We start from the raw sequence: 18,479 nt of genomic DNA on the forward strand, positions 1-18,479 counted from the left end.
CACTTACATACATACACAGTCTTTCTCATGTTCTTCTTTTTTTCCTCTTCCAGATGCCACTAACCCTAAGCTCACGCCTGACACTCCAACACCATATGCTGACTCACAAACTGACCTTACTGTAACATCATACACCCACCCACACGCTAACACCAAATAGTAACACACATACATTTATGCTAACACCATACGCTAACGTAGACTTAAACACCATGCAGTAACAGACACACATGCTTACACAAACATAATATGGTCCCAAACAGTAACACATTACATTTTGTTTCTGACAAATTTCAGATGGATTTTTCCATTCAGTCATAAAATTTGTTGTCATCCTTTTTCACTCTCTCATGCTCTCTCATGCGCCCACCTTATCACAACGCTGTGGCAAAGCAGGGGGCCCGACCTGCCTGCGTACCCCTCTGATGACCGCTCTGCATGCAGGAGGGGCTCCAGAAATAAAATTTATCTAGGGAGCTTGGAATTCTAGAACTAGCCCTCAGTAGGCAGCTAATTTGGCAAGCTAATCTGAAGATGTGATTTATATTCTTTCTTAATTCTTTGTAATTGGTCTGGCTGTGTGAAAATGCTTTAAACGTACAGAGACACATACATTTAAATGTAAAAACAAGAATTATTTTTTTTATAATTATTACATTTTTTATTTTCTCCCCGATATAAGTTAATGAATGTCTGAGAGTCATTATGGTCCTGTTCTGATCCCCATGCAGCTGAAATTCCACATCAAGGTCCTTGTATAAAGATGTTGTATAGAATGAATGTATTTTTTCACATATCTTGCTGTCGCAGGTCAATGAACCATGTATATGCGCAGAGTTACACAGTTGTCACAAGGTCAATCAATATCAATCTACTTTTATGCAACAGTAGAGCTGATAGTTTTGTTCTGTTATATTTTATCCAGGCCATTTTCAGAAAAAGAAATCCATCTGTAACTTAGTCAACTTGTACCTATGTGCTCACAATCCTTGGTTTTCCATGCAAAGACCCACTTGGTATTTCATGTAGGGGCAGATGCAGTGGCAGATATACTTATGTTGGTATAGGTGCATCTTGAAAGGGAAGCACCTGTCGTCCTTCCTTCTTCTTCTGCTATACCTGGTACCATGCCCCTACTTTTTACTCCACTTCTAGAGCAACAGGCAAATGTAGCTAGAAAACCCAGCCGAAAACGCTTGTTCATAAAGCAATAGATAATTGGGTTTACACAAGCCGAAGTGTAGGAGAGTAAATGAATAAAAGAAATTGGAGCTCCAGAGAGAAGGATATCAGCTGATGTGGTGTCAAAGGCTCTCCAAGCGTTTGCACTGAATACTGGGGTCCAGCAGATAAAGAATAAGATAACAATGACGATCAGCATGCGGATGACGCGCTTTTTGGCCATGAGGTTAGCCGCTGAGCTGTTACTGCGCACTCTCTCAATCTTGGCTCTGTTATGAGCGGACAGCTGCTGCATTTCAAATTTCTTCCGTTTTGTCTTCTGCAAATAACAACCATCTCCGTTTTCAAACTGTTTACTGCTTGTGTTGTTGGTGCACTCTATGCAGCAAAGGCAAATGGGTACAGAAAATAAAGGAAAAAAAACATGCAGGAATAAATATAAAGAATACTTAAGAAATCCTAGTTACATTATAGTGTGTAAGAAGGATGCTTCAACACAATCATGGAATTTGATGGCAGATAAAAACAACTGTATCTAAACATGTGGTTAATGTGCGTCAAGGTAGTTCTTGTTTTTCTCTTGGTCCTTTGAGGGACTTAGCCAGATTCTAAATCTGCTTATTTGATAAGATATGACATGATTATATCATTTTTTTAAAAAACCCCAGCTATGTTGTACCTTTTCTCTGACCGACATCAAAGCGTATCCCTCTGTATAACTCGACAGATATTAAGCCATATGCAATTGTCATAACAATTCCAGGAAGAAGGAAGAGGATTAACAACAAGAAGACATACCTAGGAAGACAACATAGAAATCAAGTCAATTATTTCAAATAAACTATAGTTTAATTTAACCGAGCACTAGATAAAGATGCCTTGACATAAAAAAGTTGATTTCTACCCAAAAGGATTCTCAAATCCAAGGACATATAGTCCTGGCTCTTAAAATATTCCTACTGGCATTCAACTATTTGTGATATTCTATGTTCAGCATGATTAACTTGACCTTCCTAGCAAATTAACTCCTTCGTGGAATGTGTTGAAGCAGTAATACAAAATAGTGATATAACTTGCTATTGAGTTCCAGACACATTCTTCATTTGTATTGTGCATTCTGTAACTGAATGTATGACTACAGTACAAAACCAATACTAATGCCATGTATTAATAGAAATGCATAAATTAGACTTGTGCGCGGCAAGCAAAATTAATTTGGGACAAGGTTTTTGTTTTCCAATGTTGGGTTCCGATGAGATTTAGAGGTCTTTTTTTCATTCAAATTGAAATTCTGGGGGGTATTTTCAAAGGGGGAGCTCCCCGCCACGTTGTGGACTTTTTACTTACTGGCGAAACATCTTAAGGTTTAGGAAGGGATACACACTAAATTTTGCATTGCAGGACCACCAGCAACAACACCAGAACATAGCCCTCTGTGAGTCCTTGGTAGTGGCTAACATTTAACCTTACTTTGGTAGGTGGGATGGAGAATATTTTAACTACTATGGCTAGGATGTTCGCTAGTACTGCTGCTGCATGAGGTTGATCGTATTTTCGACTCTAGGCAAGAAGGCTTCAGCCCACCTGGGACTGGTATCTGGATTTGGACATTTCCACCGGTAAAAATTAAAATGTATGACTGTAACAGTACAAAACTATCTACTCTAATGGCCAGAGAAAAGAAGTATTGTTGAAATTTCCCTTGTCTGGACCAAAATTTAGAAGTTCGTAGTAGTGTAAATATGCAACTAAATTCAATTCACAGTCCCATGCCCTGCCTAATTCTTTTACATAGTAACATAGTAATCAAGGTTGAAAAAGTCCATCAAGTTCAACCCTTCTATCTATCCTTCCTGCTTTTGATCCAAAAGAAGGCAAAAAATTATATTCTCTACTCTATTTTTTTAATTTGCATTGCGTGCTATTGTTAAGTACGATGTCATCAATTATTCCTTAATCCTTCTCCTTATTCGTTTTTCCCAGGGAGATACCATTTGAAGTATATGTTGCATTGTTATAATTTTTCTATAATACATAATTTTACATTTATCTGTATTGAACTTCATTTGCCACTTGCCTGCCCAATACCCCACTCTGTCTAAATCCTCCTGCAGAGGAGCAACATCAAGGTTAGACTGTATTACCCTACCTAATTGTGTTCCGTTAGCAAACCCTGAGACATGGCTCTCAGTGCAATATGGGAGATCATTAAAAAACAAATTAAAATGAAGAGGACCCGGGACAGACCCCTGAGGTACTCCACTTAATATCTTGATCCAGTTTGAGAATTTTCCATTTAGAACCACTCTTTGCAGGCTATCTTTTAGCCAATTTTCTGACTTATTATTTGAGTCATCCAAAATGAAGTGGCTTTGCTGTTAGTATAAGCATACCCCTAACACACAACTCATTGCACGTGTATAGTCGAATGCCTAATTTTGTCACAAATGATTTATTATTTCGCATTGTCCAAAAAAGTTTTTGCTGGTAGTATAATACTAAAAGCACAACTTAACTGGAGATAGGAAAATATTTAAAGAAATGGCTTCTAAATTGTTTTTTTTTTTAATTAAAAAAAACAGCCATTAAATAAATAAATCATTATAATTATTTCACTCCACTCGAGTACAATTTCTATACTACTTGACACTTCCAGCATGGTAGATGAGCCTCAATCTCAGCTGAATCTAACACCGTCACTGCTACTGACAGTCACACCTAGGAGACACTTCTAACTCCCATCCGTCTGTCACTGCTAATGACAAGTTAATATGCTATCAGCATGCTTATATGTTTATAAATGCTGGTTGAGTAAAAGAAAGTCAATAATATTATAAATAATACTATACCTAGTCATAGAAAGTAAAAAATACTAAACATAGAGTTCCTACAAATCATAAGACGCAAGTCTGATATATATATATATATATATATATATATATATATATATGTGTGTATGTAAATGGGTTAAGCCGTATAAGTCCAGTAGACACGATGTAAAAAAAAAAAAAAGTATTGCAGACTATGCGATGACCTTTTTTATTGGACCAACATAATATTTAAAAGGTATTGCTTCAGACCTGATGGAGAGATAACTCTCGAAAGCTTGTCTTTTAAATATTGTATTTAAATAATAATATATATATATATATATATATATACAAACACATTTATTGTACAATTTAAGGTTTTTCCTTTATAGTCTGTGTTTGTTCTTCACATACAAAACAGAAAGCAGCAAATATATAGGTCTGTGTACATTTTAACCAATTTTAACTACACTTTTTATTACCATTTTTTTAAATGGCCCTGTCTCACGCGTTCCCTCTTACTCTATTATTATCAGGCTGACACCCAAAGCAAAGCAGCGTCGGTTTGGTAGTTACATTGTTGCCGGAGATATATCATATTATGCTCTTTTTTCCCCATCCATACCACGCATTTGCTTGTGAAATTACTACCAAATTACATGTCATAACCTCCCTGAAAGACAATCAATTTTGACATACAAATAAATTACTCGGTAACTGACTGCTGCATGAATTTACCCAGAATTGATGCTTATGCAATAATGTGATGGATGATTCCATTAAACAATGCAAAGGGATGGATAATCAAGTGCTGAAAAGTGTAGCTTCTTGCGTTTTATGGCTGTTTACCGGACATTTGGTCAAATAATTACTACTAAAGTTACTTTCAAACCACAGCTTCACAGCTTTCCCCTTTAGCCCCATGGGCTGTTTCAGGCTCTGCCATGCCAAGTTACATGGGGTGGTACATGGCAATGCATTATATGATAGCTTTTTTTGCTTATATTTTCTACCCTCTTGTGTCCTACCTATATTCTCCTAAATAATAAATTGAATAGTTTCCCAGCAGAAGTGGTAGAGGCTAATACAGCGAGAGAATCGTGCATGGGCTGGGCACAAGGCCTATATGTTTGAGTCTATACGGCAGTAAAACCAAGCAGACGTGATGAGCTGCTGTAACATTCTATGTTTCTATTTTTCTGTATGCATTTTTTAACAGTGATTTTACTGCACATTACTTTATCCCTTGTCTTGTTGCATTACAGTTTCCAATACAGTTTCTCTCCCTCTGAAGCAATAACGTACTCTTCGCTACCCATTACAGCTCTGCTTCCCCATCCTTACCATTACAGACTCATCATCCTTATATGCCATTACAGGTACTTCTCATGACCTGTCGTATGTCAAACATGGACCTAGGGAGATATCTCTTCCATTTATATTAAGCAGTATAGTAAAAGTCAGCCGTTTAATGACTGATATATTTTATAGATTGCACGTGTGCATAAACTTATGATGACATAGTTCTATTTATAGGAACCAAAAAGTGACATATGCATCTGCAAACATTATATATATATATATATATATATATATATATATATATATATAAATAAATGTTACTTTTAGGGATCCAAAACATGATATTCTCTGCAAATGGGCCAAAAACAATTCAGACAAATTTTTGGATTCTTTTTGGCTCATACGTTTTCGGACACTGAATTGTTTTTCCTGCCCTTTCATTTTGGACAAGGCTCGGGGGTCACTTTAAATTCAGAAACAAAATTTGTTGTCTGATGCCCACATTTACTCTTTGGGAGGTTATATCTGCAAAGATGAGGATGAAGAAATTAAAGAGAAAGAAAATAAGAAGATGAAGAACAAGAAGGTGAAAGACATGGAAGCAAAGAGGAAGTGGTCGGCAATGAAGGTAAGGAGACTTTCAGAGAGTCTAATAGAGTGGGAGAGTGGGAATGAAAGAGCCTGTGAACTTCAGAAGAAAAGTTGTAGTTTTTTGCTTCATTTTTGTCCGTTTCATGGGGGTCTGGCCTCATTTTGGGAGATACGTACGAGTTCACGAAATCGGCCAAATTAGTAATTCGTTGGAATCTGGATGCACAAGTCTAAAATATAATATAAGTCTAAATATGTCCGCACTCAGTTTTAATATGCAGCTAATAATCCTTATACACCCGGGTGCAGTACAGCCCATAAACAATAGTCCAGAATAAACATGCACTTACAGGTCTTGAATGCAATAAAACCAAATTTTTTATTAAGTCATATACTGGACCGAAACCATAATGACTTGCAAGGCTCAATAAAAAAAATCTGGTTTTAACATTGTGAGTGTGTTCTCATTATAAGATAAGTTAAAATTAGGCTCTAGAGACCAAAAGGTTTAGGGATCCTGTGCTAGATGACTACAAGGACATAATGGTATGTACTATGTTTTTTTCACTGCCCTCCAGTATCTGTGAAATCAGGCCGTCACAAGAAACAACGTTTCTCCCCCTTCAAAAATAATTGTGAAAAATGAATTAAAAGTAACAAAAATAGTAATATATGAAATATGCATGCATGTTTATCATTCTACTAGAGGCACCCAGTATGTAGAAGAAATCCTAAATTGTTTTAAATTTCATTTCCATTACTCATACTAAATGATGAACTATACATTTAAAAATGGTATCTATAGAAATTTCTATCTGTCTTTGAAAAAGCTATATATAAATTGTGTGGGTGCAAAAAAGACTGAACATATAGTTAAAATGGGAAAAAACTCGCTTTAAACAATCTTAAATGTCCACCTTTATGTAAAACAAAAAATTGATATTTTCACTTGAGGGCACATCATCCACATACTTCCCTGTCGAAATTATACATTAGAAATAAAGACAGAAAGTACATAGAACCTATTTTCCATAATATGCACAAAATAATGATTTTTTTCTCAAAAAGATGGTAGGTACATAATGCTGAAATTGGTTTATATGGAAATATAAATAATATATACATACAATTATTTAGTACTTTATTACATGAAGCACTAGCAGTGAAACCATTTGCATGCTAGAGGGTTAAACATGGTACAGAGAAGGGTTAACTCTGTCCTGCCATGCACCAAGAAATAAATGTTTAAAATAATAATGGTACTAAATTTCGTATTTATAATAGTAGGCCATACATAGTAAAGGATCAAGGTGAGATTAGGAAATACATTAACGGTCCACCAATTATTTTATTCATTTTAAGTATTTTGAAGACATAAAATTGCATTATGGAAAAAAAACTCTGTAATTGGCAAACCACTTTAATTGGCCTACATTATAAGCATAGCTTTCAAACTAGCCGAAAAGCTAAATAAGACCAGAATAAAGTGTATTAATAGGGGTATTTCCAAAATTGGTGCAGAACTAAGTAATTATAGGTGTATCCTGATAACAGTAGTGGGGAAATAAATTAAATCACTTGTTGTTCCCCCACTGCGTCACCCTCAAATACACTTATCAGATGTGTTGCTAAGCAACAGCACAGTTACCGGCCGAACAGATCAAAACTGTATTGGCACTGATTAGAAGTTTGGAAGGAAAAACATCCCTTCTAACTGTTTGCAGCCACTCAATCTCCAGGGGCTTTAAAGGATTAGCGTGAGATTTCTCTGGTCCAAATGGTACAAATAAACGTGATTGTTATTATAAATGGAATATTAAATATACAACATTTAACATGAAAAATATCATAAAAGCAGAACGTCATTATTTAAACATTTTTTTTAGAAAGAAGCTGCAGGAATAGAGGCGCAATACGTCTGCTCAGTGGATCTTTGCTAAAATAGCAAAACATTTTTAAAAGGGACCATTTACCCACAAGCATATGGACAACGAGGTCCACTGCAGGTAAGTATGGCACGTTATACACTATGGTAGAGGAATCGCTTTATAACCGCACTGTGCCAATATCTGTGCTCCCAGTCCCTTCTAATGGTTCACACAATGCTGTGGCTGCGCTTGTATGGAGTCGGATAAGAGGATTGCGGGTGCAAACATGCACTCTCAGAACACTTCACTGCAGTATTTGTAGTTTTTAATTGTTTTTGGTGTTTGTCCGCATCAGCTGTTGGCGTATTCTGGCCTGGGCTCACTAGGTCCATTGGGACAGCATCCCCTCTGCCACATAACACTATTATTCTACTAGTGGACTTGTACATATTTCAGAATATAAGCATAATTCAGAGTGGCTTTATAAAGTTTCAATTTACAGTATTATTTCACAAAAATGACTGAAAGTAGATCTTTTTTCTAGCAAGTTCACTTAAAACTGAGAGACATGGGGGGGAGCATTTTCCTAGCTGTGGCAGATCATGGGTCAATACTCAATGTAGTTTAGAGAAATAAATTACAAATCAAAACACATTCTTATATACCAAAACATTCATGAAAATGAGGAACAATGGAAAAAAAACAGAACTTTACAGCAGATACGGACCATTCAGCATATCTAATCTGCCCATTTTCTCCTGTTGTAAAGACTGAGACCTTAATCAGTCCTTTTTCTCATCTTACATTAAGAATAGCCATATGCTGATCCCATGTATGATTGAATTCCCTTACTTTATTAACCTCTACCATTTCTGCTGGGGGACCTCAGTAAAGTACATTTTATTAACATTGTGTTTTAGCCTTTGACCCTCTAGTTTAAGATTACGACCTCTTGTTCTAACAATTCTCCTCCTTTGAAATAAACTTCCCTCCTGTATTTTGTTAAATCCCTTTAAGTATTTCAATGTCTCCCTCCTCCAAGCTATGCATTTTGTGATCCCTTAGCCTTCCCTGATATTTTTATCATGTAAATCATTTTTTATTTTCTCTGAGCTCTCTCTAGAATACCAATATCTGTGCATTGCGAACAATACTCCATTCTCTGACCAGAGATATGTAAAGTTACAAAACAACTCCATTCCTTCTGCTACTAATGCTTCCAGCTATACAACCGAGCACTCTGCTTGCATTGCCTGCTTATCTATTAAGTCCTCAGAAATCATTATTCTCACAGGCCTCTCTTCTGCTGTCACTAACAGCACAGTGCCCTCAATGCTATATCCTGCCTTTGAATTTTTATGCCCCAAGAGCGTTATTTTACAATTATCAAAGTTAAACTCCAGCTGCCACACGTCATTAACCTTTATAACAGCTACAAAAGGACATACCTTATCATTGAGACATTGTGTAATATCGCTAGTAAAAAAGATTAAAAGGTATGGGTCCCAGGACTGATCCCCGAGGTACCCCACTAGTAACAAGATCCTCAATTAAATTTACACCATTTGTATTTGCTCCCATATAAAGTGTCTGCTTAAAATTCTTAAATTGTACCAACTTCTCCCTCACCACTTCTGCTGAGTACCACAGTAGTTTTATTTGTCTTACTGACAAGTTCAAGTTAGTTTTAGGAAGACTCATATGGGAAAAATTCATTGGGAGCATGGGCTTACATCAGGTGAATAATCAGTGTTTCAAGGTGAAATGATCAGTGAAGCACATTTAGTTCACTGATCCCTGAAAGAAATAGGCATTACAGCTCCTTTAAGAATGAACAAAACTTTTTTTTGGGAGGTGATTACGTACTATATATTTCAGGTAGGTGACTTCAAATTATCAACATGTAACTTACCATGACTGTTGAGTGAGATCACTGGGCCACTGAAGACGACACATGTTACCAGTTGTGTTATGCGGCTTTGTGAACGGCACCAATGTGCTATATATTGGGTAAGGTGACATTATTGTGAATGAAAGACACCACGTTACTGCAATCACCTTTAGAGCATGGGACTTGGTCTGCCATACCCTGGACTGCAGAGGCTTACAAATAGCGCTGTATCGTTCTAGAGATATGGCAACAAGGTTAAATGTTGATACACTCACAGAGATGCCTGTGCGGAGAAAGAAAACAAAATACGTTGTAATATTCATGAATGTTGCGAGAAGGATGACAGTAGAAAATAATTATTATGCTAGCATCGTCTACAACTATTAGTATTGTACCTAAGAGGATCCAACAGAGACAGTCTCTTTTAATGACCTTACAATTCAATGCTAGTAGCTATGGTAACATATAAAATATATATGCATAGACAAAATTGTATACTACTGCAATCTCCTTATACATACAAATAAACTCATCAAATATTTTGCTTTTGTGAAAACCAGAGCAGAATACTATTATTAGAATTTACAAATGAAAAACACTGTGTGTAATTTTTGTACAGAGACATCTCATTAAGAGAGATTTAAATATAGTACTTTCTCCGTGCAAAAAAAGAAGGCAAGCTCTTATAAATGAAAAATACAGAGATAAATGTGATATAGCACATTGTCAGCTCAAAGAGCAAATAATTATATTAAGCCGTAAGCAGAGGTCCTCCTATAAATAAATGGATTTGTAGCTGGTATTTTTTGCCTGCTTCCACCATAACTCCCACGCAGGCAAATTGGCAAATAACTGACCAAGATTAAGGTTTGAGTCTTTACTGCAGGAAAATTGGGCAAACTAAATGAACCAAATAGTTATTTTCTGCCGTAAAATAAGACGATCCTGATTATAAGACGACCCCCCAAAATCTGAATATTAATTTATGAAAAAAGAAAAAGCCTGAATATAAGACGACCCTATAGGAAAAAAGTTTTACCAGTAAATGTTAATTCATGTAAACTATGTGAACAATTGTTTGTTAATAAAAGCTAAGATTGAGAAAAATATTTTGTTTTTATTTCTTTTTTTTCAACCTGCCCCCCTCCCAGTTATGCCACTCTGCCCCAGAAATGCCTTATACCCCATACATGCCACTGTACCCCATGATACGCCTTTTAACCCTCTATATGCCACTGTGCCCCATGATATGCCTTTTGACCCCCTATGTGCCACTCTGCCTCCAGAAATGCCTTATACCCCTATATGCCACTCTAGCATTTAGGGGGTAAAAAGGCATATTATGGGGCAGAGTGGCATATAGGGAGGTATAGGGCATTTCAGGAGGCAGAGTGGCGTATAGAGGGTTAAAAGGCATTTCTGGAGGCAGAGTGGCATTAAGGGTGTTAAAATGCATTTCACAGAGCACTCTGCCTCCAGAAATGCCTTATGCCCCCCATTTAACACTCCCTCCCCCTCCCTCCTCCAAACTTACCGGTGCTTCTGAGTCCCCGGTGCTTAGTCCGGGCAGCGTGTAGAGCTCGATGTGATTCGCGTAGACAACTTCCGCTCTACGCGAAACGCGTAGAGCTCTACACGCTGCCCGGACTAAGCACCGGGGACTCAGAAGCACCGGTAAGTTGGGGGGGCATAACACAGGAGGATCCAGGTCTCCTGCATCTGAGTCCCCGGTGCTTAGTCTGTGCAGCGTGTAGAACTCTTCTTAAAGCACCGGTAAGTTGGGGGGACATACACAGGAGGATCCAGGTCCCCTGCATCGCTGCAGGGGATCTGGATCTTAGTCTCATAGTCAGACCTATTTGGGGTCTGATTATAAGATGACCCCGATTATAAGACAAGAGGTATTTTTCAGAGCATTTGCTCTGGAGAAAACCTTGTCTTATAATCGAGCAAATAAGGTATATTTCAATGTTGTGGAACATATCATAAAATGTAAATAAAAATATGTAAACTGGACGGAAAATGTAAATCCTGACATCTAGAAAAATTTTATTTTTTAAAATGATATTCAGCAGAATTATGGTCCTTTTTTAATGCATTCATATCACATTAACAGATTAAAATATTTGGTTAATAAATGGCAAAGATTGAATTTTAATCTAATGGAAAAAGATGTTATAATTCACCAGATAGTAAATATTTCATGTCATCCGTTAATGGAGAGAGTTGAAGTCTCTCAAAACAAACACAATTTTCCATTCAAATAAAACCATATGCTTACTTATCATACACAAACAGACAGCCTACTTCGTTCCCCAAAAATATACATAGATCCTCTAAATAAACTATTTTGGCAGAAATATGAAAATAAGGCAGCAACTTCTAATGAATATATTACATTTTCAGCCTGTAAAACATACAAAGTGGACATAATACAACATTCAATGTGTAGATCACACCACCCTATTATCAGTTCCCTGTGTCTCCTCCCCATCTAAGCTTCCTTCTCCTTTTTATATTAATACTATTTACAACATTTTTATTATAGTACTTATCATTAAAACTATATGTTTGGGGAATGGTGTTTATATAAAACATAATTTATGTAATCTGTGTATAATATACAGCCCTGTGGATTTTTTTTACTTTACTTGGAGTTTGCTAGAAAATAGAACAACCACCCATTAGAAATGGCAGAGACTAATACAGGTAACATGCATGGCATAGGCATAAAGCGTTCCTGAATCTAAAGCAAGAACTGATTAAAGTTTGAGTCTCTACATCAGGGAAAATGGGCAAATTAGATGAGCTGAATGGTTCTTATTTGCCGTCAATTTCTATCTGCTGGAGGTCTGTCAATAAAATGTCATGTAATATAATTCCAAATACCTTAAAACAGAGTTTGTATGCACTGTGCAGCTCTATGGAATATGTTAATGTGATATACATGACAGATAATAATATGAATAATAATGAATTCGCCTTTAGGCTCTAAATTAGGTAAAAGTGTTTCATTAGAGACATAAGTGCATGGTGACTGGATGGCTGCATTTACATATACATACACATACACACATATTTACATGTAAGTAAACACACACTGATTAGAAAGTCATCGATGACGAAGAACGGTCAATTTCTTCTTAAAATGAATATTAGAAGACACACATCTGATAGAACATAGATTAAATACAATGGAGTGTGTTTATATAAAGTGATTGTGATGCACAGTTTGAATGGAGTTACTTTTTATCCATCAGCACTAATGTATTATATTGTTGGTGTCGTCACATATTTTAGATAAAAACACTTGCAACAATAATGTTTCTCCCATCCACTTATTGATATCTATTCCTGTCTCTTCAATACGATGAATGGTAATCTTCTCATTTACTATAAACCTATATTGTTAATACCATTAATATAGTGTTAATAGCCAGTGCAGGATCTATCTCATTCATGTACTTCTGTATCAGCTCATATTATTAATGTACACACATATGGCATTCCCTGCATTGGATCATCTAATTATTTAACAGCACCTTTTCTGGGACATGAAATGTATGAAAGATTCTGACTCCTTGGTGGCAAGCGACCTGTGATACCTTAACACATTGTATCGCATGAATGTAACATGAAGTGTGACAGCTGTGACACAGGCACTGCTTACTTACAGTTCATGTAATATTAAATGGATATTAAAAAAAACTAGGCAGAAAAAAAAATCTGCATCTGGTCAATTGCCACCTGAAGGATTCACACCAAAATGGGAAACTTTTTACTTTTGTGGTTTATACAAAGTTAACCCTCCATTGGCACACAGGCTGATTTAACAATCCCATTCTCTCTTCCCCATTGAGTATGGCTTCTCTCTGTAACAGGCAGCTACAATGTTTAGCACATAGTCTATATTGTCTGGAGCCACTCTGGATTGTTTGGTTTACAGTTGCATCAAATATTTTTGCAGTTTCTTTGCTGGAGGTATTTGTCTGTTTTTCCTGTTTCCAGCATTGAGGAATGTATCCGTGTACTCAGGGTGATATTAACATATACAAAAATTCCATGTCCAAGATAAAATCCCTTTTATGTTTAACTTAATTGTAATAACTTTAACTAAGAAATAATAATTTTCCAGCACAATGGTAGTTAAGTAATTAATAACTTTAGTCAATGGATTTAATACTGGATCATGGTTTTGCCTTTAAATCAACTTTCTCAATTTATTCTTCTTTTATTATATTGAGTAGTTTATAGGAACAGAGATATATATATATATATATATATATATATATATACATATAAGTGTCTCATATCAGAGTATATATATATATATGTATATATATATATATATATATATATATATATATATATATATATATATATAAATACTTAAAGGTTGGTTTTCCACATCACCCTGTAACTATTTGTTAATGAATGTTATTAATGATTTTTTTGCTGTTAAGCCCAATACTGCTTCTACTTAGGTATATATGTACATTGATGTATAGGTATATATTTTACATATGCCCCCAAATACCTTTAGATCTCTGGGTGAATCATTAACAGCTGTTTGTTTGCTCTGTTTGTGTGTGACCCTGTAGCCCTTTTGGTGACTTACCCATGAAATAAGTTGCACCTTTGCAGACTGTGCTACCAAAAATGAAGTCCTTGAGCAGGTTGGGTATGAGGGTGAAAGGCATGCAGAAGAGACAAAGCATGAGGTCACTGACAGCGAGGGACAGCAGGAAGATGTTAGTGACAGTCCTCATCCTCTTATTCCTGATCAGAACCACTATAACCATACTGTTTCCCAGCACACTGAGCAGGAAAATCAGGGAGTACAGCAGAATCCTCACTGTCTGGTGCATATCTGTACAAGAAATAATATGGCAATTTTCGATTATAACTAAAAACCATATAGCCTTGTTGCATGCATATTATACATTTATTAGAAAATAATGATATCAACTATACTATATACTGAGCAAAGGTAATATTCTATAAATCAACCATTAACACTTTGTGGGTCAGAACTGATTACACCATATTTTAAGGAAGGTGTTCCTCCAGCTGGTCCTTAAAGGGTTAACAAAAAGTCTTGCCGCCCCAAATCGGTATAATATTATCTTACAACTTATGTATTTAACATATCGAAGATTAATACAGAAATAACTAGATCATGAAGCGCAGGATAGAAATAGAAAATGTAATGCAAATATAATTTCATTTATGCTTTTTACAATAATGTTATACATTTGTGATCTTATTATGTTATTTTTATATTATTAGGTTTTCACATTCCAATATCCTGTTCATCTAATGGTAACAGTATAAACTTTCCTCCATATGTAGTTAAGACACAAATGAGTAAAATGATACCTTTGGCAGGAAGGGTTGTATTGTGACTATAATCCTCCACACATATAAATGTCCCATTATCTGAAATATCGCAAAGTATCCCATTGTAGTCTGTGTCATTCTCAAACCGAATCTCATATACTGTTTCCATTCTTCAGATAAAAATGTATATTTATATATATCTTTTTTTCGTTCCACAGAAAAAAAAATCCTTCACTTTTGTGCAGTTCTGGCCATTCTTCCTTGAAGAAACCTTAAATAAATCCACTGTATGAATTCCTCCAGGAGAGATGTGTCCAGACTGCAGCTCTCAGGGTAACTGCAAACACATGGATCCAAGAGCTATGAACAGCATTCAGCACATAGACTCTATGCAACATGCTGTCTTCTTGGCTATTCTGTCCCACCCTCTGATGTTATTGGGCAATTTCTACATTTCCCTGAATTTAACTCTGACAAGAAGTACCAATCATACACCCCGACACACTGGGAGAAGTCAGGCATTACCACTCCAGACAAAATGTCTTAAGTGCATTGCAGTGTCTTTGCCATGTACTCTTGCAAACATTGTGCCAATGCTGATGTTAGATCATTAAAGGGATAATGTAAAAACGTGATGTTTCTGGCAGCTACGAGGGGCTAGCAGTTCACCCATTGTTTTGTAACAATAATGTTGGAGCCTGTTTCTATAATTGCTAACACTGAAGTACATTAATGGTTTATCATTGGCATGGGTCCTTAATGTCACTTGGACTCCAGTTGTTCTGCTGCATTATAGTTCCCCACAGGGTCAGACTGGCAATGACAGGGCGGCCCTGGCACTTTAAGGCCAGCAGCTGTCTGATGACGTAAGTGCGGCCGATGGCTGGCTGCTTGCTAAGCTTTTATGCTCACTAAGCATGCTGCAAGGTATATACAGCTATTGGCCACAAGTTGCAGCACCCAATCTCCCGCTGAAGACACATATTGGGTGAGTGTTTGGCACTTTTGGCCAGCAGGTCACTGGGCATTTACTCAAAGTGGCACATGGCCAGTCAGGGCCTGGCTCCCAATATCAGTTCCACGCCTGTAAGTTAACCAGATAATGGAACATACAATAAATGGTCACAGTCAGGGGTGAGCATATCCCCCCACTAACAAGCAAACTTTATAACATCAAACACTAACACTCACACACACTCGGACACCATACTCTAATACACACATACTCTAACACCATATGTTTAGAGACTCAAGGGACAGTTTTCATGGACTCCAAAAACAAAGCCTGGGCCCAGGCCAGTTGCTTCTTTTGTCCCATGATAAAGATAGCCATGGATAGTTCATTTACTAATATGAATATGTATGGGGTCAATTTACATTCACTTCCTGCTCCACCACTATAGGTTTAGCTGTGTTCGATATAGGGATGTGATTCATCCATGCAGTTTCCACTATCCTTCAAACATCTTTAACAAAAGTGTCACCATTTCACATTTTATTTACAATTTTCTTTTTCTCGTCTTTCTGTGTCTATATCTGTATGGTTGAAAAATAATTTAAGTAAATCATTCTTGGGTTACCTCTGCTGTCCTTAAATATGGTGCACAGACGGCTTACAGAATACCCCTGAGGCCAAGCAAGATTTAGAGGTACCTTGTATTTGCTCATTCTGAATCCGCTGCACCAGGCTCGACTAATTGGTTTCCTTGTCAACCAGACGACACAGATTACACAGCAATTGGTGATGAGCAGAGGAGTTACCTGTGCATAAAATTGTAAGGATTAAAATTCTCTTGTCCTTCACGTTGCCATCACAGATCATGCCGTGATCAGCTACTGTGAAATCAATGTGAATCTTAATTATAGAGATTATTTTGTTTACACCAATGAGTGGTCCACTGAAAAAAAGTTTAGCAGATTGCTAAAAAAAAAGCTATTTAAAGGAAAAGCAGAACACAGACAGTTCATTTCTAGGACAATTTAGGTTTGGATAAATTCAGACACTTTAGATGGGTAAACAGGTGCAAATTTTGCAAATTCTATCCACTCTCTACTATCTGCCTTTGATCTGATATGATCAGCAACGCAGATCGAAAAATGCCACTTGATGATAATTCACCAGATTTTGTTCATATACACAGCATTTTTTTATGTATTCTCTGGGTATGCGCTGAATTCTTGTTTTGTTTTGTGTACTTATTAGTCATTATTATTCTAGCAGCAACCTGGGAGTCTGAATTTATATGCCTTTTAGGTTGTGCACTCCCCTATTTTTGTATATTTTTGTGCTGTGCCCATTTGCAGTTTCTGACCAAATCTTAGGGTTAAGCCACACGGGAGCCTCATTAATGGTGTCCAGAGAAGGCTTTAAATTGCTTGAAAGTCTTGTTTGAGTTAAAATGCAGTCCCACTGATTCAGCTCCTTGGTAAGCGATATAGACGTGAAAAATTAGATAGGACTCATCAAACTTGGAGTACTTTGAGGGACTAAGCAATATATACCCATATGGTGTGATGGACTGCCCAATATTGATGCCTTAGATAGGTGTTTTGTGAATGGTGTTTGCTGTGTATTTGCTGAATTCTTGATAAGTTTAATGTGAGGTTTAAAACTGTGACAACAGGAGGAAAAGTAGGGGTGTATGTATTCACTGTGATGTTCTATACGGAGTGGAGTGTATACAGAATAAGCAGAGACTCAGTACCCTGATTTTATATCCCTCTTAGAACGCACCAAGATTAAGCTTTATAGTGTATTATTATTATTTATGTATGTATCTATTCTTTATTTATCGTCATCATATTCTGCTGAACTGTACAATGCATTAAAATAGTATATAATGAGTCGCATATCATATAACAATTTGGACTTAACAAAAAGTGTGTGGTGGCTGCTTAAACAAGCTTACAATCTGTACATATGTTTTGTTAAGAAAACTATATAAAGCGTTAGTTATTTTTGAAGAACAGTGTATCACTGTATTCTTTTTGGTATTCAGACCTCGTAAGGACCAGGAAACGGTCAGGGAAAAATGAACAGAGCACAATCTCATTGAGCTGAGAACAAGGTTTGTCACTCTGAGGCAAAACAGCTCTTTAACCCCTTAACGTCCATTTCCGGGTCAGGCACATCATGCAAAACGGTCACTTAACGACCTATGACGTGCCTGATCAACGATCACTTTCTAAGCTTAAACGGTGTTGCTGTAATGCCTCGATATCGAGGCATTCAGCAACACCAAGATCGGCATGATGGGCCATGTCTGGCCCCTCCCCGGGGCGTCAACATCCGCCATACATTGGATGGCGGCGGACGCCCGTTTTAAAAGCGTTTAGGAGGCGATCAACGATCACCTCCTAAACTTCAATGGTGTCGCTGGATGCCTCCTGATCGAAATACTTACCCCAGGGCGGGCTGTGACCGCTCCGGAGAGCGGTCACAGCCGCAGCTGCACACAGTCTTCGCCATCCGCAAGATGGCGGCAGCCCGGGATA

The 18,479-nt window shown here is 36.9% G+C and overlaps 1 protein-coding gene across 1 annotated transcript; it reads right to left on the reverse strand.

Moving 5' to 3' along the window:
* Window positions 1–1,021: 1,021 nt before the first annotated feature.
* On the reverse strand, window positions 1,022–15,153 carry LOC149281338 (cholecystokinin receptor type A-like). The gene is made up of 5 exons (XM_089499439.1): window positions 15,024–15,153; window positions 14,263–14,514; window positions 9,666–9,927; window positions 1,862–1,980; window positions 1,022–1,560 (listed from the first exon to the last, which is right to left on the reverse strand). Exons 1-5 carry the CDS (start codon window positions 15,151–15,153, stop codon window positions 1,022–1,024), a joined length of 1,302 nt encoding a protein of 433 aa, XP_089355565.1.
* Between the last annotated feature and the right edge of the window lie 3,326 nt (window positions 15,154–18,479).

Source organism: Sceloporus occidentalis, unplaced genomic scaffold, assembly GCF_023333645.1.
Source record: "Sceloporus occidentalis isolate IW3139 unplaced genomic scaffold, rSceOcc1.0.p SCAF_135, whole genome shotgun sequence".
NCBI lineage: Eukaryota > Metazoa > Chordata > Lepidosauria > Squamata > Phrynosomatidae > Sceloporus > Sceloporus occidentalis.